A 19,854-nucleotide genomic window follows, 5' to 3' on the forward strand; every position below is an offset into this window, starting at 1 on the left:
ATATGTAACAGGCAAAGAAAAGTGGAAAACGTAAAAATACAAAAAGTAAAGTAGAGGTGCATCAGCCCAGGAACAGGAATACACTGCATTTCAGGCAGCTCTGCACTTGTGATCAATCATCTTTCAGAACAAGCCAGTCAGTTGATAACGTGGGGTGACCCACTTCCCTATGCTGTATGCTATGGTGGAGGGAGACAAAATGTGAATAACACCGGCACAGACCAGTTCATGAAGAGGGCTGACTGAAAGCTCTGCATGCATGTATACATGTATTGACATCATTATTGTGATTTTGTTTGGGGGGGATATGAGGCTGGCAAGACTATGAAAGCTGTCTGTCAGCCTGATCTAAAAATACATACTTAGAGACTTATATAGAGGGGCTCTGGGTCAGCCGTTTTCATCCATTGGTCTTTTGATCTTTCCCTCAAATTTTGCTTCTGCCTGCTACAGCATACAGCATGGGCCAATGACTCAGCCTACATCAGTCAATGACACTCTTGCACTGTGAAAGATGGTGATGGCATTTTACCAGATCACATGTGCATATTCACCTAACAATTAAGGCTATTTCAGTACCAGAACTGGTGGACCACTGTTTTTTTTTCATTACATTCTTAATCCCTTTTAAATTTTAGTCACCCTTGTGTGTTTAAATGTGTCTTCAGGTTACAGTAATACGAAAACTATTGTTCCATTCCTTTGCACCACTAAGAATTATATTTTCCCGTGATATGCATGAAAACAGGTCTCTAGAACTGTTCTAAGTACACCTGTCGGCTAAGAAGGACCCATGCTGTGGCATGCAATTGGTATTTTGTATTTGCATTTTTTTATTGCAAGTATATGACCACCATATTTAGGAGAGGCATGTTTTTTTAAAAAGAAAACAAATGTAATTATTGTGACAACTTGCCAAGGCCAGATCTATTGGTTTTGCCAAAGTTTGTTACTTTTGTACTGAGTAAAAAAGTCCTGAAAGATACACACATTTTACTGGTTGAAATGACAAGCTGGCACCTTTTTAAAAGTAGTTACACCTTTGCAACTGACGGGGCACAGACGTGGCATGGTTTAAATATATATTTCTGAAATGAAGAACGGGGGGGTGGAATTCGAGAGGGCCCTGAATGTTCTTCTTCAAGAAAGCAATGTCACCATTCTGAATTTAACAGTTCACGATCAGTAAATTAAGATGTACTTAAAAGGAGGATAATTCATGTTGGTCCATTCTCGAGTCTCATACATTTCCAGCTATGTCATTATTGATTTATTTTGCTGCAGAGTGGACAGAAGTATATGGAGAGACCGTGCATACCTATTTTCTTACGCAGTTCTTCACACTTCTTTGAGTTCTTTCTGGTCCCTCTTGTATCACAATATTTTTGTCATACTGGATGTCAATAGTAATCCTATGGATACTGGTTTAAGATGACATGGTGTTTTCAGCATCTCCTTGTCCAGCTTGGTATGCTTTTTTAAGGAGAGTCTTTAAATTTATGTAAATGCTCCCTTTGAAGTCCATTGAAGCATAGGGCGGCTTTCGAGAAGGGACAGACGCTTTGCTGCACATGACACTGGTATGAAATTTGAGAAAAGCTCTCTTATCCTACCTCTGTCAGATGCTACACTTGTGTGTACAGAGGTGCCACAGAAAAGAGTCTCCCTTTGTATGGAATATACCCTCAGTTGCACCCTATTTGACCCCACATTCCCAAAGTGGATATTCCACTTAAATCAATTTCCAGTTTTAATGCTGGAAACAGATAGGTGGAGCAGCAGGGGAAGAATTTTGTCAAAATTTTAAGACAAAAGTCTATTAAGATGGTTTTCTTGTTAATAGAACCATCACCATTCTTTTTGCTTTCGGATTGAAAGAATGTGGACTGTATAGATCACGAACACAGAATCCTGCCCTCTGCTTTTATGTGACTATGCTAATGCATTGTGGGTGTTGTACTCTTGGTTTGATCCAGTCAGTAATTAGACAAACACACGTCATGGCAATGATTTATAGGTTGAAAGCCCAAGACATAGAGCGAGGTGGCCACCTTAGTGCCAATGCGACAAATGTCTTGAGGATGGTTATAAGCCAGTCCCTTTTTTCAGCTAACTGCACTTGCTAACTCTTGTAGGTTTGTTTTCCCATCACAAACATGGGCCCAGCAGTCCCAGCATGATCCTGTTCGCTTAAAAAAGAGGGCTGCCTAAAGTAACTGTTCAAAGAAAGATTATCTTATAGAAAATTGTCATTATTTAACTCCTAAAATGAAGACTGAAAAAAGAAGTAGAGAATGAAAAGCCTGCGTAGGCCACAATGGTATAGGGCCTTACTGAATCCACCCACTCTTTAGAAGGTCTCAGTGCTTAATTTTGAAAATATTAATTACCACGGCTTTCTTCAGGAGGCCAATGCAGCTTGCACCACCCAGTGCCCCTGTCAGCGCTGCCAGTGACAGTACTAACACAGCTATCAACTCCTAAAAGTGTGTAAATTCAGACTGTTCTAGGTCCCCAAAGCTGTAAGAATTGCATCGGTGGCAGGTATTAGTCATTTTAATGTATAGTTAATTAATAAACTACTGTTGTTGTGCTCATCTCTAGATTAGACAGGCAGTGCCACTATGTGGTAGACCATCGTAAGTGCTGGTGTTGACAATTAAGTGCCAGTGCAGAGCATTGGAAACCAGTGTCTCAAATTAAGCACTGTAAGGTCAATGCTACTTTGTATAGAGGCAACTACAATCTTTGTTGATGTCTTTGGGACTTGCAGCTTGATGGCTCAGTGATCTGTGCTGTCTGGTTGTTCCCATGCGAGGAACAGGTTCTTTTGGTAAGTTACCATCTACATTGTTCTGCAGCATTCATAGTCAACGCCTCTTAACAAGATTTAGATCCATTGAAGATCCATAATGAAAGCAAAACATCTTGATATCAGGAGATTATCTCAGTGTAAATGTAGCTGTATTGAAGAAGAAATGAATGTCGAGCAGCGTTTAGGGTCAGATATATTAAAGGGTTTTACCCATTCTGTGTCTATGGGAAAATGTGTTCAAACGTATGGCCCTTAATTGCAAAAATGAATATTGAGATAGAAATTGAAAGGACTGCATCTACCACAATACTGCGGCCCCTGCTGAAAGTATGAACCTCTGATATGTTTTGTGCTGCTTCGTCTGAGCTGCTACCACCATCAGTGTTGTCGGTTGAAGATCAATCGATCAGGAGATTTGTAGAGCGCTACTTGTCACTCGTGAGGGTAGATCACCATCATGCTGCATGGAAGTGGACTGCTATGTCACAGTGCTCAGCATAAGGCTGCTGGTCTAAAGCTTGCCTGGACAAAAGGTCACAGCATTAAAGTGGAGAGCTTATCTTTAATCGTATCGATTTCCCTAGCCCTCCAACACCATTAGTGAGATCTAATAATAGCGTGAAATTGTGTGTGAGACCCTATTGCATAGAAGATTGTGCACGGTGTCTGACTCATAGTTTATTGCCCGTGTTTCTTAAAAGCCTCCAGAAGCTTTGGGATAATACATGTGGCCTACACACTGCAAAAAAAATCACATCAAATGTAGAAATTCTATGCATTCCCCCTGCAGCCAATGACCGCTGCGTATTCCTGCTGATGTGCGCGCACATTGTACAACACACTTGTCAAGAAAGTGTTAAAAATGCACGTTCTCTAAGAACGGTTTTTGATGTCGCATGCCTCTCTGAGTCGACCAGTACGTAGGTAAACCTGTATTAGCATTACAAAACCAAGAAAGCTATACAGATCAGCGTCTTTTCAACGTTTTTTAAGAACTTCGGGCAGATTTACAAGCCCCGTATGCCACATTTGCGCCGCCTTTGCGTCACTTTTGTAATGCATGCTGCCGGGTATTGACAACGTGACCCAGCTAGGGAGCTGCGTCACATTGTAAAGCCCTGTGCCACATGTGGGCGTTCCGGGGCGGGGGGGGTGTTTCGGCGCAGGAACGCCTCCTAAAAGTGGCTGAGTGAAATGTACAAGATTTCACTCAGTCACTTTTACGGCCATGCTGCGTCAAAACCCTGCGCCTGCTTGAAGCAGGTGTAAGGATTGACACAGCATGTTAGGCATAAGGGCACCCGAGCCTTGCTGGAGCTGCGTTGCGCTTACGACGCGACTCCAGCAATGCGTCACCTTTACGGCAGCAGATGCGTCACGCACCTATCTGTTCTTGCCCCATGGTGCGCCGCATTATAAATGCGGCGCATCCATGGTGGCGCAAGAGGTGTCTGCCGTGATGCAAAATAACTGGCGCATCCCTGCTGATATGCAGGGATGCGCCAGTTATTGTAAATCTGCCCCTGAGCTTTGCAGAGAAAGGAGCTTAGTTACTTATTTGCTTGATTTACACCAAGCATATGAATCAAACCAATTTCATTTCGTCATAACCGAAGTGCTATCTGTCAATGTGTCCACATAGACGAGGTTGTGCCCTGAGACTTCAACCCAAGCTTCCTACTTAAAAATAACGTTTTTTTTTCATTCTCAATTGTGTAAGCGGTCCAACAAAATAATACTCTCCATCAAATTTATGGAAACACGCTTCTACAAGCCACCTGCAGTATGATTGGAGCACACAGCCAAGCTTCAAACACGACAACTGATGCTTCACATATAGACTACACTGTAAACCCATGCTCTTCAAACCATGCACAACAAACTCAGGGCTCTGTTCACAAAGGTAAACTTAGACATGAAGTCTGTTTAGACAAGACTAGAAGTCTAAGTTTAGAGCTGAAGTTTAAGGGCCCAATTCACAAAAGGTAAGCTCAGACCTTAAGTCTAAGTTTACCTTTGTGAATTGGGCCCTAAGACTTCAGGTCGAAACTTAGACTTCAGGTCGAAACTTAGGGCCCTATTCACAAAGGTAAACCTAACCCTGAAGTCTAAGTTTAGACCTAAAGTCTAAGTTTAGACCTAAAGTCTAGCTTTACACCGGAAGTCTAACTTTAAACCTAAAGTCTAACTTTACTACCTTTTGTTATTCACAAAGGTAAGTTACTATTAGTAAACTTACTAGTAATAAAGCTACTAGTGGTTAAGTTCATAGTAGTAGCTTACCTTTATGAATACCGAAAAGTAGTAAAGTTAGACTTTTGTTCTAAGTTAGACACAAAGGGCCTCCGCACTCGTGTTGGAGGCCCTTCAGTCGTGGCGGGGTCCTTTACTCATGGCGGCACCTCTGTAATGGCAGTTTAAAAAAAAAATATTTTTATTGACAGTGCGAAAAAATAGGATCACTGTACATACTCTTTCAAAGCACAAGTAACCAACCATATGTTTGCCCTGCATGGGCACCGCCTACACATCTCTTACAATTACATGTTGGCAAGTTGAGGCATATCATGTACACAGAAAATTATTGTTCCCTGCCCCCATCATTGATAGATCTTTTCTAATATACCCACAGGAGTGAGCTCATCCTTGCATTGTCCATCCTGCCTCCCCCTGATATGGGTGTGGGCCTCGCCTGTATCCATGCAAGGCAGAGCCCGTGTGCACTTCCCCTGCTGCCCTTGTTATCTTATCTTATTGGTCTTGTGGAATACTCTTTTCATAGTTTCTGCACACTTGTCATTATACCTGTTTCCCCATTGGGTTAACTGAACTTCATAACTTCATAACTTAACTGACAGTGACCCCATCCGGCAGTTACTGCGCCCTCCCCAGCATTACAGTCTATAGTCTCTTATTGGGTTTAGAGAGAGACATTTGCGTTTTGCTTAATCCCCCTATCCTGTTTGAAGGTGCGTCAGGGTGGGTGGGGGGTGGTGTGGTGGGGGGCTTGATTGGCGGACCGATTGGGGGAGAAGTCGTAGTTAGTCAGAAAGGCTGACGATACAGTAGCATGTGGGCTGGTTAGTGGTCAATACTAATGTCTCTGTTGTTTGCAGGAGAGTTTCATTCAATGGGAGGTGGGGTCGGATGCAGTGGTCACTGTAGGTCTGCAGGGGGGGGTGAGGTGCCCATCGGTGAGTTCCTCTGTGTGTGTGCAAGGGTCCCACTCTCAGACTGTTCAGGGTCCCTCCCTCCAGGATGATCTGTCATCTGTGCCCTCTCCAGCATTATTCCCCAAGTCTCTAGGTCTCTGTCAGCGTTCTCATCTGTGCGGGCAGTGCGTAAGCGGCGTTCCTCCGCAACTCCCCATTCTCGCAGGTCTGCCCTCCAAGTCTCTGGAAGAGGGGTTGCGGTCTGCTTCCAGTAAATGGCTATGCAGTGTTTCGCTAGCACCAGTCCCAGCATGGTGAATTTATGCTGCATACGGTTTGGGTTGTGGCCTTGGGGGTCGGCAGTACGCCCAACAAACAGCGCTTTATTTTGGCTCAACTGGGAGCTTTGTCGCTTTCTGCAAAGTCTCGAGGACTGTGCTCCAATAAAACTGAGCAGGGGGCAGTCCCATGTCACGTGTACGAAGTGGGCTGGAGAGGCACCGCATCTTGGGCAGTTGGGCGAGTGTAAAGGGTCAATCCTCGATAATCACAGGGGGGTCAGGTAGGTGCGGTGGAGGTAATTGAATTGTGTGAGTTTAAACCTGGGCGAATGCTCGTTTCCATTCCCCCACGGGTAAATCCTCCGAACACTTGCCCTGGATCCCTGCTAAGTCGATTCTGTGATCAGTTTTCAGGGCTGTGTATAGCCGAGATATTAGTCCCCTAAAGGAGCCTGGGTCTATGATCGTGCACAGTATGCTTAGTATATTGCAAGAAGTGGTCTTTTCGAAACCTGGTAAGTTTCTTTCGCAGCCTCAGTGGAGAGGAATTTTCATTTAAATAGAGTTATCTAGCTGAGGTACATCCACCTTCGTAGCAACCGGCAACGTCCATTATTGATTGTGTATGGCGAAAGCCTGGAAGTCATTTTAAGGGAAGTGCGTTGGCATATGGGGCTTTCCGTAATACAAGGGTGACCACTCGTGACCAAGCCCAGGTAACCTGTTTTATCTCAAATGGGCAGTCTCGGGGGGTCCTCGAGACCATCATAAGGTATTTTGGCAGGTCTGCCTCTGGGGACCAGCCTGCAAGTAATCTGTTTTCAGTATTCGGGCCGTCTGCACACCATTGCGCCGTATATTGGAAAAGTCCTGCAACATAATAGAGGCGCAAATCTAAGAGCCTCAGGCCGCCCTGACCCATGTCTAGTTTTAGGGAATCAAGTTTGACTCTGCGGTGTTTACCAGCCCAAACAAGTAGACCAGGTGACTGTTTATGGTGGTAAAGGTGTTGTTAGGGATGCGGCAGAGGGAGTTTTGCAATGTATATTGGCAGCGGGGCAGTAGCACCAACTTCGCCAATGCTACCCGTCCCATGACTGACAACAGTAGTCAGTTCCAAAAGAGTATTGACTCCTTTAAACCTTTGAGGGTTTTTCCAATGTTCAAGGCATATTGGCCTTCGGCCGTGTCGGCTATCTGCATCCCCAGGTATCGAAAACGGTGACCCTCCCAAGTGAATGCCAGAGGAGGGAGTTCTGTCATGTTTTTCCCCACTAGTCCTGCCAATGGAAACGCAAATTACTTTTGTTGGTTAATCGTCAGTCCTGACAATGTCTCAAAGTCAGCCAGTACTGTCAGGAGTTCTTGGGTAGCTTCTGCGGGGTGATGCATATCTAGCAATGCATCGTCTGCGTAGAGAGATAAGATATGCGTGCGCCCTCCTACTACCAGGCCCCAGTGTTAAGTGTCTCTCTACAGACGGATTACTAGAGGTTCCATTTCGAGCTCAAATAAGAGTGGGGATAGGGGGCATCCCTGTCTTGTACCTTGTTCAGTAGATATTAGAGTGGAGGCTAGTCAACCACTGCGCACTCTGGCAGTAGGGTGTTAGGTGCACCCAGGCAATAAAGTCCAAGCCTAGTCCCATTTTGAGTAGTACTTCCCATAGGAACTCCCATTGCAAGGTATCAAAAGCTTTTTTTTATATCTAAGGAGATCACCGCTGCCGGTATATCCAAGCTCACAATGGAGTGTAGTACATGTGCGAGTCTGCCCAGGTTTATGTGGGTTCCCCGTCCTAGCATGAACCCGCAATGATCTTCCTGTGCTTGTAGGGTTTCTACTCTGTTCAATCTCGATGCCAAGACTTTGGCCAGGATTTTAGTGTCCACTCCAAGCATAGAGATGGGGCGGTAGGAGATCAGTGATGTGTGGTCTTTGCCCGGTTTGATTAGCATGACTATTTGGACTCCTCGTATGGACTTTGGGATGTCCCCGCGCACTTTGCCTCGCACAAGGTCTCCAGCAGTTTTGGGAGTAGAGTTTTCGCAAATGTCTGATAATATTCTACTGGGAGGCAGTCCGGCCAGGGTACTTACCACTTGCCATGTCCCGCACCGCTTCTTGGAGGTCTTCGAAGCTGATCTCCCCCAGAATCTTGCTTTGCTCATCTGTGCGACGCGGTAGGCGTATCCCATCCAAAAACTGCTCTATGCCCACCCTTTCAGCTACTTGGCCTCTTTTGTATACCTCTGGCAGATGTGTGCATAGCCGTGAGTTTATGGCAAACTGTGTGTGCATGAGAGTACCATCTGTCTGACTTAGTGCTAATATAATGGGGGGTGGATGCTCTATCTTAAGGAGCCATGCTGACAGCTTCCCGCACGTATCAACTTCTCCATGTAGGAGCTGCCAGTATTCCTGTTTCTCTGACTCGGCTGAGGGCACTCAGTATTTCCTCATCCTCCATTCCTAAATCTGAGCCTGAACTTTGAAGTGTAGTCAAGGTATTCTTGGCTTCCATAAGGTCCTTCGCCAATCGCTGTCTCATACCACCCACCTTTGACAAGCATTCTCCACGCAGCACCACTTTCACTGAAACCCATTCCAACCCTCTAGTGTCTGTAGACAGCCAGTTACTGTCAAGATAGTTATTGATTGAGTCACCGAGCTCTGCTTGGAAAATGTCATCTTTCAGCGCTCTGGGCAGTAGTCGCCAAAGTGGGACCTCAGGCCTACAGCACCTGGCGCCCCATTGGAAGAACACTGGGGCGTGGTCCGATAGGAATCTACCTTGTATTTGTATACTCTGATCGGCCTCAGCTGTGTCACTAGTAAGCAGGAAGCAGTCTAGGCGGCTGTAGACCGAATGAGTTGGAGTGTAGCACGTGTATTCGTGCTTTGTCAGGTGTACTGTCCTCCAACAGTCCATGCATCCCTGTCATTGCATTACCCCCCTGGAGGGCTGCTGTCATATTGGGTTTTGTGTGTAGTTTCGGGGGGTGCCTATCAATAGAGCCATCTAGCATGCAATTAAAATCACCAGCCCACAAGAGAGGTGTGCCAGTGTTTATATACCAGTAGTTCTTCTAGACCTAAATAAAAAACGCCGTCATCCACATTCGGGGCATAGATATTCAGCAGACTTCCCTGCCATCTAGCACTCCGTGTACCAATATATGCTGCCCCTCTATGTCCGCTGTGTAGCCCAGGACCTGAAATGGAGTCTGTGGGGCTATCCAGATTGCTACCCCTCAAGTGTAATTGGAGTAAGTTGCGAAGTACATCTGGCCTCTCCATTTTTTGTGTAGTTTTTGGGCCTTGTTATCAATCAGATGAGTTCCTGCAGCATGGCTGTGTGAGTCCGCTGTGTACAGAGATATGTTTGTGCCCTATATCTTTTTTCAAATGTGTTAAGCCCCCGTACGTTCCAGGTAACAATATTAAAACCAGCCATTTCTTATCTGCGTATTTGGACTAAGGCTGTCATGCTGTCCCCACCAGAGCTTTTGTCAAACCAAGTTATCATACCTGAACTGTTTCCCCCCACCCGCCGGGTAAACACATGATGAATCTGGTCATAATATTTTAACACCCACTTAAAAAGTCAAAAACAAAACTTATTGAGCATACAGCCTGCTAATATATCAATATGAAAACTTGACACAAAAAAGACATACAATGCTCTTTCACTACCTCTCCTGCCAGCCACAAGCTTTCACAACCTGTCGTGCCACACTCACTCTACAACTATCCCTGCGCAGGGGTGCTACGACTGCCCACCGATGGAAAGCTGCCGGCATTCCCGTGCCCCTACCGCAGCGTCACTCACTCAATCACTCACATTGCTATATCACGCTTACTCCAAATCTCGTCTCATAGAGTGTCCCAATATCCAAACGAAGCGTAGGAATTCAAAAGAAGAGAAAAAAAGGGGGGGATGGGGAGAAGGGGACAGCAAGAAGGGGAAATGGAATAGGAGAAGAGTTGGAGACAAAGAGAATAGGGGAAGAGGAGTAGGGGTTGAGGCATCTGAGTTGGCTGCCTGTAGTGCAGGGCTGAAAGGGAAGACTCTGTGGAGGAACAGATAGGAGAGAGAGGGGCGATCCAATGGGGTGCCATGAGGCATTTCAAATCCGTCCTTGGCGAATATTAGGGGAGTTTCTGAGGGGTTTCTTCTTTATGTTTGTTCTACTTCTTTATCCCATTCACCAGGCCGTCCCTGGAGTGCTATGAAGCTCAAGCTGGGAAACATGAGGCCTCTGATCCATGTGGTGGGTTCAAGTGTTGGTGGTTTGGGGGTATCTTCCACTATGTTCCCAGCACTGGCTTCCTAACTGGCTGCTGTCACCACCTCCACCAGGGCTCTGGCTTCCTCGTGCTCCACCTGAAGCAGTGATTGACTTACTTGGGCCGTCTGACGGCCCTCACTGTTGGAGCCGGTGTGTTCCAGGTCCAGGGAGCCATCTCGTCGCAACACCACTCTTTGGGTGGCCTGTGAGGTTTGTTTGTTCCGTGCTTCTGAGGCTTTGCCAGTGCCCAAGGCTCTGATGGGAGTCTGATGAGCACATTGGAGCTGGTATCCGGTGGTCTCCCCTCACCTCAAACCAGTCCCCGGCTGCCTCAGGAGTTGTGAAGTAGTGGGCTTTTTCCTTGTGAATAACTTTTAGTTTTGACTTATAGTTTTGTGTGGCATAGCAACATATACTGCAGATTCAGTGCCCTAAGTTTCTGCCTCGAAGGACATCCTTTGTTGCTGGACAATGCATGTGTTGTCAGAAAAGATATGATGATGTGGTTCTCAAAGGTCAGATCATCCCTATGCCTGGCCTCTCGAAGGATGTGATCGCGGTCTCTATTAATGAGAGTCTTAGCAATGAGAGTGCGAGGTGCAGCTCCCAATTGGGGAGGGGGCCCCAGCTCCTGGTGCACCCGCTCTGTCACAAAGCAGGGGGGAAAGGGGCGTCTTGGGCAGTGTTGTTTTGATCCAATTTTCCAGAAACAGTTCAGGTTTAGAGCCCTCCGCTCCCTCCGAGAAGCCCACAAAATGTAGGTTACATCTGCGGGAGCGACCCTCTGCATCTTCAATCCTGCGCTCCAGCATGGTTGTTTTCACTGTTAAATCTGTTAGAGTTGCTTTTAGAGAGGATACATCTGTCTCCAACGTCGATACCTTTTGGTCAGTGGCTAGGGACCTTTTCGCCACCGCTCGTGGGTCGACTCGGGCAGGACCACATCTAGTGATACTGCCTCTATCTTGGCCTGAACCAATAGCTGGAGGCCTTTATAGCAGCGAGAATCTGGGTGTCTGAGGGCTCACCCGCGGGGCCCATAGTTGCGGCCGTGTACACCCCCGGAGGCTCTGAGCGTATCGTTGGGTTCTGCCCTGTGAATTGGTCTATTTTGGTTTGTTGGACTCCTCTCTGTGGCCTGTCTTTCCCTATTCTTGCGTCACTGAATTAATTTCTCTTCCAACCTTCAACTCGCAGGGTTTTCATGTTGGACTTGCCTACTGTTGTTGTTAAAGATTAATGCACGTGGGCAGAGGGCAGCCCGCAACCCCTGTGTTGTGGTGTCGGGCCTGATGATCTTCCACGAACAGTCACCCCAGAGATCCTTGCCTGCTGCCACTGCCGCAGTTTTCCCAGAGGGCCCCGAGGGGGGTGATCCGGCCCGCATGTCCACCTGTGGAGAGAGGGCTCAGTGTCTCAGGTGATTGTGGGTCTTTGGCCCTCCTGCTGTCTCTGCTGTCTCACCCATACGTTTGTTATGGTGTGATCTCAAGATCTGGTCCGTAGGGAGCCCGGGGGGGGGGAAGGGGTGCGCCGCAGTGCCACTTCACTCTATTCTTCCGGAGTGAGTAAGGGGACAGGGAGAGGGTGCAAGGGCTGCCGTTCTGCCCTCCTAATGGCCAGCCCCCTTAGTTCTTATGTGCCGCCCGGCGGGTGAATCCCTGGTGAATCTAGACAGCTTTGCGTGCCACCCGCCATGGTTCCTGCCTGTTGTGATGCTCCCTCTTCTCGACACCCAGGCCAGCACAGTCACTGGGGTTGCATCAGGGGGCCCCTCCGTTACCTCTTTGGTGCCTCTATCCTCACTCCGATGGAGCCAGTCCCAGAGAGGCCCACACTGTTGTCCGCTGCCCCAGAGACCTCTGTCGTTTCTGATTAGGGCCTCCGATCAGGGGCGCGTTGTTGCTTCGTCTACCAGCAGTGGGTATCCGACCACTCCGGGGGGCAACAGTACCAGAGCCACCCTGTCCCCAGCTAGATCTCCTGCCACAATACCGCTCGCCGCCGCATCCATGGAGCCCCACACCGCACACCAGGCACTCCGTCACCTTCGATTCCTCAGCGCTGCTCCTCCTAGGGTTCTGCAGGCTGCGGCCTCCTCGCTCCCTCGTCTGTGCTCAGGGCCTCCCGCCAATGCTCTCAGCTTACTCTGGGCCTTGCTCTGCCCACGCCATTCTGGGCTCCTTCCTCCCATCTTCCGAGGCCCCGGATTAGGCCCATCTCTGCAGCCCTTGGCCCTGGCATCGGTGGGGCAGGTCTGCTATGCGGCCCGCAGCACTCAGGCCGCCCAGCCACCAGCAGGGCCGCACGCTCCAGAATCGCTGCTTCAATCTCATCGGGCCCTGGTCTGCTTATTGGGCACCCCGTCGCTGCTAGCCTTTTAATGTCTCTCAACTTGATTGCGGGCTTCTGTAGTGTCTGTTGGTCACTAGGGCATTCCACCATTCCGATCGGCCGCAAGCCCTCTCTGTGAGTACCCGGCTACGCAGGCCTCGCTACTTCTACCATCCGCAACGGGCCCCACAGAGTATTCTTTTGGGGCTCCGTTAGACTTGGGCTGGCCACCGACTGTCTGCGGGCAAATTCTGCTGGCACCCTGGGTCCAGAAGGTATTTTTGTATTTATTTATTTATTTAAATTATTTAGTGCATTTTTATAAAGCGCGGACATTACCCAAAGGTGTCAGAGCACTGTACAATAGAGCTAGTTACGTTACAAGAGAAAAGTGGTACATAATATAACATTACACAGACTAAAAATGAAGGGTACACAAACACAAAATCCAACACAGCACACAGGTGTGAGAAATGTACAGGAAAAATTACAAATTTACAACGAAGAGCGAACTTCCAAGAGGGGCCTGAGAATAAAGGATACACAAACACAAAATCCAACACAGCATGCAGGGGTGAGGGATGCACAGGAAAAAATACAGATTTACAATGAAGAGCGAATTTCCAAGAGGGGCCGGAGTATGAAAGTATTAGTTCTGAAAGTGTCTTTGGAAGAGAAGAGTTTTGAGTTCAGCTTTGAAGATCCGGGTAGAGGAGGTGGCACGGAGCAATGGGGGAAGTGAGTTCCATATTCTCACCGCATTGCCTGAGAAGGATTGCGCCATCGATCTTTCCCTTTTGAAGACGGGGGGCTCAAGCAGAAGCTTTTCTGCATTACGAGAGGGTCGAGAGTCTCCGGACAATTTCAATTTATTTGCCAGGTAACGAGGGGAGGACGTGTGCAAGGCTTTGTGTGTGATGCAGGCAGTTTTGTAAATAGATCTTGCCTCAATCGGAAGCCATCGAAGAGAGGACAGGATAGGAGTGATGTGGTCGGTTCGTTTAGACCCTGAAATGAAGCGAGCTGCTGAATGGAGGATGGATTTGAGAGGGGAGAGGTGGGATTTGGGTAGGCCCGTCAGAAGAGAAATGCAATAATCCAGTCTTGAGAGAACCAGCGATTGTACCAAGGTTTTTAAGTCATTCTCCAGGAAGAACTGACGGATCCCCCATAGAAGGCGCAACTGGTACCGTGCGTTCTTGGCAATAGAGTTGATGTGGGAGATTAAGTTGAGTCTTTTGTCAAGAATGACACCTAGAGATTTATCGCTGTCGACAATGATGGGTTTGTTGTTGAGCAGGTTCAGCTGATCCATCCACGATTGAACAGGAGGAGGTGAGAGAGAAGTCGAAAGGAGGAGGAATTCAGTTTTGGCGGGATTTAGAATGAGTTGGTGAGCTAACATCCAGTTGTGGATGGAGTTGAGAGTAGAGTCGAGTAAAGAGAGATCGTGTGCGGAAGACACCTTGAGGTAGATTTGAGTGTCATCCGCTTAAAGATGGTAATGGATCCCAGATTTGCTTAGGAGGTTCCCTAATGGTTCCAGGTAGAGATTAAACAGAGTGGGTGCCAGGATAGAGCCTTGAGGGACACCTTGACCTACAGCCAATGGAGATGAAAGACTGTTCGCTATCCTAATCATTTGGGATCTGTCTGAGAGGAAAGAGGCAATCCATTTAAGCACTGTGCCATCCAATCCCATTCTCTGTTGAAGAGTGTTGAGGAGGGTGCTGTGATTAACAGTGTCAAAGGCTGCAGAGAGGTCAAGAAGAATCAGAAGGCAGGATTCCCCGGAGTCGAGTATATGCAACACATCATCAATCACTTGCAGCAGGGCTGTTTCAGTGCTGCAATTTTGGATGAATCCGGCACGGAGCTCATTGCAAAGCATCTGTCTCGGCGGCCATCTTGGCCTCTGTAATTGCAATTAACCATTGCCGAGGTCCTGCCATGACTATGGGTCCTCCGCAATGAGTACGGAGGCCCTTTGTTAATCAGTCCCTTAGACTTCCGGTCTAAGTTTACTTTTGTGAATTGGGTCCTCAGTAGCCATATTGCCAACCATCAGAATGTGATTTGAGTTCTTGATAGGCTTTCAAGTGCTTTTGAAATGCTCCATTACAGTACAGTGGGGGAGACCCAGCGTAGAGCTGGAAGGCAAGGAGAGTGATTGGTACATCCACCAGGACAAGCAGGAACTGGAGTATTGAATGAATCTGCTAATTAATCAGGGTGTTACCTCTAAGTCCCACTTCATTGGTCAGGTGATGTAATTTATAGGGAAATGCCTAGGCACTTCCTAGAGAAGTAATCCATAAGGAACAGAGTCCATGATCCTTTAAGGAAACACAAAATATAACTATTATACCAGTGAATTGAGTACTGATGTTTACCCACCAGCAGCTAACGATAAGAAACTCCATGGCCACGGCTGCAATAAACCCTAGCCCTCTGTAACCACCTAATCACATAGCTAGCCGAACTGTGATTCAAAGTTAACGGTATACACCCAGTCTAAACACCCACCCTGGAAGGGATCCAGGGCAGCATTCAGAGGCCAATGAAACGGATGGTTGAGTGCCCCTTTAAATCTTTACTATGCGAAAAGGGTAGGAGAGCTGGGATGACCACCTTGAGCAGAGTACATTTGAATCAACCTCAGAAGGATGGAGGTTTGATCGTTCTATTTCATAACTGAACTGACCAGGGCATCTGACAGTATGAGCAGTGAGCAAATGAGTCACTCAGCCACCTTAGGGGCAGGAAAGCCAGGCTGAAAAACAGAAGCCAGGTCAATAATTCCTGCATAAGTTAGAAATACTAACCAAGACTAATACCAAGGAAATAAAGAAAACGAAATGAAGACAAAACTGAAACTTAGCCGTCATAAAGAGAAAGTAAGCAGCACAGTTCAAGTTCATACTCCAGGAAAATAGCAGTGAAAATCTTAGTAATTCCATCCCAATCTTTGAAACATTAGATTAGAACTAAGAGGGCCGGCCAAACAGTCATGAGCACTTGGGGGCATATGTATCAAATTCCGTTTTTGCGATTCTCAAATAGCGAATTTTAGGGAATCGCTATTTGAGAACCGCAAAACGGGATGTAATAAAAAATTTGCAAATGTTTTGCGATTCCTTGGCATTCCTTAATTGCGATTAGCAAATTGCTAATCGCAATTAAGGAATACCTTCTCATTCATTCCTATGGGCTAGGAGACTCATAGGAATGAATGGGAAGGCATTCTCATTTTGCGATTCACAATTTGAGAATCGCAAAATGAGAATGCAATTTCAAGGGTGCCAGGGTGTCAAAAGGACACCCTGTTGCACCCCTGAAATATGTATGTGTGCACATGTGGCACACATACATGCCCTAAGGGCATGTCTGTGCGTCACATGGGACTTAGAACAATTCCAAAAAGTGAATTTTTCAAAGAAATCCCAAATTACCACCAACTTGAAGTTGGTGGTAATTTGCGATTCCTTACGGCCAAATTGCACTTTTTCTAGGCTTCATACATTGCATTTAAGGAATCTCAATTTGCGATTCCTTAAATGCAATCGCAAAATAGAGAATCGTAAATTTTGCGATTCTCTAATTTGCGATGCCCTTTTGGGATGATACATCACAAAAGACCTTTTCTCGTTCGCAAGCGGGCCGATTCTGAGAATCGGCCCGTTTGCGAACGGGAAAAGGTTTTGATACATATGCCCCTTAGTGAGTGCAAACCAATCCTCCCCTTGCTCTGGCCAGCCTCGCCCCACCACTGACTGCAATAGTAAAGAATAAAATAATAATAACGTTAGATTATTATCATATTATTTTCCCGTTTGAGCAGTGGGGTGACGCTCCTCTGCCATAGTGCAGGAGCTGCCACTGCTACTAAATTCCTACCCTTAAGGACATTCACAGGCCCATAAAAGTCTTCATAGTGGATGCAGAGAAAGTCGCCATGCAGTGAGGCTGCCATTCAGATGTCCCATTGGAAATTGAGTTACAGTGACAACCTGTAGCATGCTGAAACAGGTTACTTGTGGCAATGGAACTGTAAAATGTCACACATCTGTGTGGCAGTGCAAGGCTGAAAAGGTTGTACAGTACTTAGGCTCATCACAACTTATTTTTAATTAAGGACACGTCTTTTATTGCCATGTAATTAGTTTTCATCTTCTGCTCTATTATACAAATTTCTTTTTACTGGGGTATTGAGGCTCTGAGTATATAGTGGTAGGGTAATATTTCAAATGCTCTGATGCTGGTAGGTAATTTGCACATCATGTACAAAAGCTATTTGATGCGGTAGACAGTAGTCTGTGACATGGAGTATAGAGAGGCGACTGACAGATGAAGGTAAATGAAGTCTCGTGAGTGAAGTCTCAGTGCTGTGTGGTTTCTGGTCACATAATTCCTGAACAGCTGAATCTTGAGCTCTTTCCTGAATTGGGGTTGAGGTGGTCAGTCTGATTTGGGTGGGCATGCTTATCCACAGTACTGGAGCATAGACAGAGAATGTTTTTTCTCAGGGTCTCTTCTATATCATTCTTGTTGATTGAGAGTTTTTTCTGTTGTGTTTGCCACTGGATTGAGTGAGTCACACACACATACTGATAATTTTGCCATTCATGCTTTGTACATATGTGAGGAAACATCGCTTCAGAATTATTGGAGCTTGCTGTGGAATCCGTGAATAGACATCAAATGATGTGTTCTAACTTATGCTAAAGTTTGAAGATATGTGCAGCACAATGGAAGAGTTATTTGGCTGAGGCAGATTAGCGAGTAAGACTCTGGCTAGTTGAAATAAGACCAAGGTTTGAATGGGACTTGGCGTTTGGCTTGTAGTGTTTAACAATGAACCCTAGGGAGATCTGGCACCAGAGGTTTTCTCTCAGCAATTATTGTTTTGAAAGAGAGATGGCACACTAGATCAGTGGATGGGAGGTGGCTTTGAGCTTCATATGAAGAAGACTTGGATTGGATGTTTGGGAAACCCACATCATAAGTTGATGATACCTTAAGGAAGAGTCTGGCATCATCAGCAAAGAGGTGGATGTGAAGTTGGTGGTTGTCGAAAAGAGCTCTCACTGGTCCCGGCTCCATGAACAGATTGAGAGTTCCATGAGAAATATTGGGGTCTGGGGAAAATTCACAGATGACATGTATGGCTGCCCATGCACTGGTGCAATCACGAAGGATTAGATTAGGTACATTTTAGGGCTTAGTCTTCAATGCCTGCATGCCTCAGGAGGATGGTGTGAGTGTCTGATTATGGACAGTTTGGAAGGTGGCTGCGAAGTGAGGTATGCAGAGGGCATCAACAATCTGCTGAAATGGGCTGTTTGTGTTTTGTTGTATCTGCTTGGCAGGACTGAAGAGATTGTGTCTGCCTATGTAAATCTGCGCTTGCATCACCATTGCCCTGTCAAACCCGTTGGCAAACAATATGGGTGACGTATTTTAACTACCAAGGGTTCTGGGCTAAAATTTGTTTCTAGAAAGGCAGTGTTTCTCCAATTTAAGAGAAAATGATGTGAAAGAGGTATTGGTGAAGGAGACATTAAATGAGGTGCAATGCAGAGGTTTTCTTATGATTGTAGATCAGAGGATTGTCGTCATAGGTGGCTGCTTTCAGTGATGACAGAAGCAATAGAGTGATCCATGACTCTTTGGTTCTTTAAAAACTAATAGACATTAGTGTCATCAGCATCAGATAGGGAAGAGGAAATTTAAACAATGTAGGCTACATACGAAATATTTAATGTAGCATGATCTATTAACTGAATACGTGTTTTTATGAACTACTGGAGATGTTTCTTCTTTTTTTCAGAATTGGCTGGATCCCTCTAAAGAAATCAAGAAGCAGATAAGAAGTAAGTGGTGTATGCTTCTTAAATGCTCTCTCTTTCTCTCTGCATGATAATTCAATGGTTGTCATACCCACTCTTACCACCAGAGCACGCAGCCCCTGTGAAGCATCTACTTTGGTGTATACAGGCTTTTTAATCCACTTTTTTTTCTGAGATCATTATCATGTAGGATAACAAACTTCACACTGTGCTTGACATGTGGAGTAAGTAGGCTTTGTACCCTGCCTTACCTAAACATATTCTGATTGGCATTTCTAACCGCAGATTTCTCTCCATTTAGAATATTCTCCAGTCACTAGACTGGATTTGGAAACTTTCATTGCCGTGCTCCTGCTTGCCTCTAGGTAGCCCCATGCGCATCCACCTTGGCTTGACTCCGCCCAGAAGTGACGGGCAGAGCCATCAGTTCTTTTCTTACTGCACCTTCAAATTTAGATCGAGAGCACCACTTCCATTTTAGTTGGTCTTTCAACAACTCCCAAATACTGAAGGTGGTGTGCAAGGGAAATGGCCCCAACAGAACTACCAGTTTCAAACTATGCCGTGGCTGCAGATGCAGGTCATAACGAGGTGTGCCTTTTGTGTTTGGGCTAGAGGCATGAATCCAAGTCATGGGATGCATGCTCTCTCATGTACCCCAAAACGATCAGACACTGTGAAGTAAAGCCGTATATCATCAAGTACAGGAAGAAGTCACAGATGTCACATAATTCCCACTCTAGATTAAAGTCCAGTTCGCCAATGTGATCCCAAGGCAGCTCCCATAGGAGGTCATCTTTTCAGACCAAGTCTTCCTGTAAGTCAAATTCATAGTCTTAGTGGAATTCTGCCACACTTTACTTAAAGAGAAGTCCTGTGGGCATCAATTTGCAGCTCATTCTTGCTCCCGATCCTTGATTGAGGAACCAATTCCGTAGGTGGTCCTGATGAGCCACGAATTCCTCAGGACATTGGTGATGCTACTGCAGGTCGAGGCCTTTAAGGAGGCCATGCTGTGCATATTTGGTACTCTTTCGCTCCCTGTGGAGCGCCTGTGGGCCCCAAAGGGTCCATAGGGGCCTTCAGTCAAGTTACTGCCAGTGGATTGGCCCTCTGTGCCATCTGAGCCCC

General features: G+C 46.4%; 1 protein-coding gene across 6 annotated transcripts in view; it reads left to right on the plus strand.

Moving 5' to 3' along the window:
* EPB41L1 (erythrocyte membrane protein band 4.1 like 1) overlaps nucleotides 1-19,854 on the plus strand; it is a 595,815-nt gene that overhangs the window by 428,805 nt on the left and 147,156 nt on the right. For all 6 annotated transcript variants that reach the window (XM_085619170.1, XM_085619173.1, XM_085619172.1 and 3 more), the window contains one exon: nucleotides 18,705-18,747. In XM_085619170.1, the coding sequence (XP_085475296.1) occupies nucleotides 18,705-18,747 (43 nt within the window). The remainder of the gene's footprint in view (nucleotides 1-18,704; nucleotides 18,748-19,854) is intronic.

Source organism: Triturus cristatus, chromosome 7 (assembly GCF_964204655.1).
Source record: "Triturus cristatus chromosome 7, aTriCri1.1, whole genome shotgun sequence".
NCBI classification, from domain to species: Eukaryota; Metazoa; Chordata; class Amphibia; order Caudata; family Salamandridae; genus Triturus; species Triturus cristatus.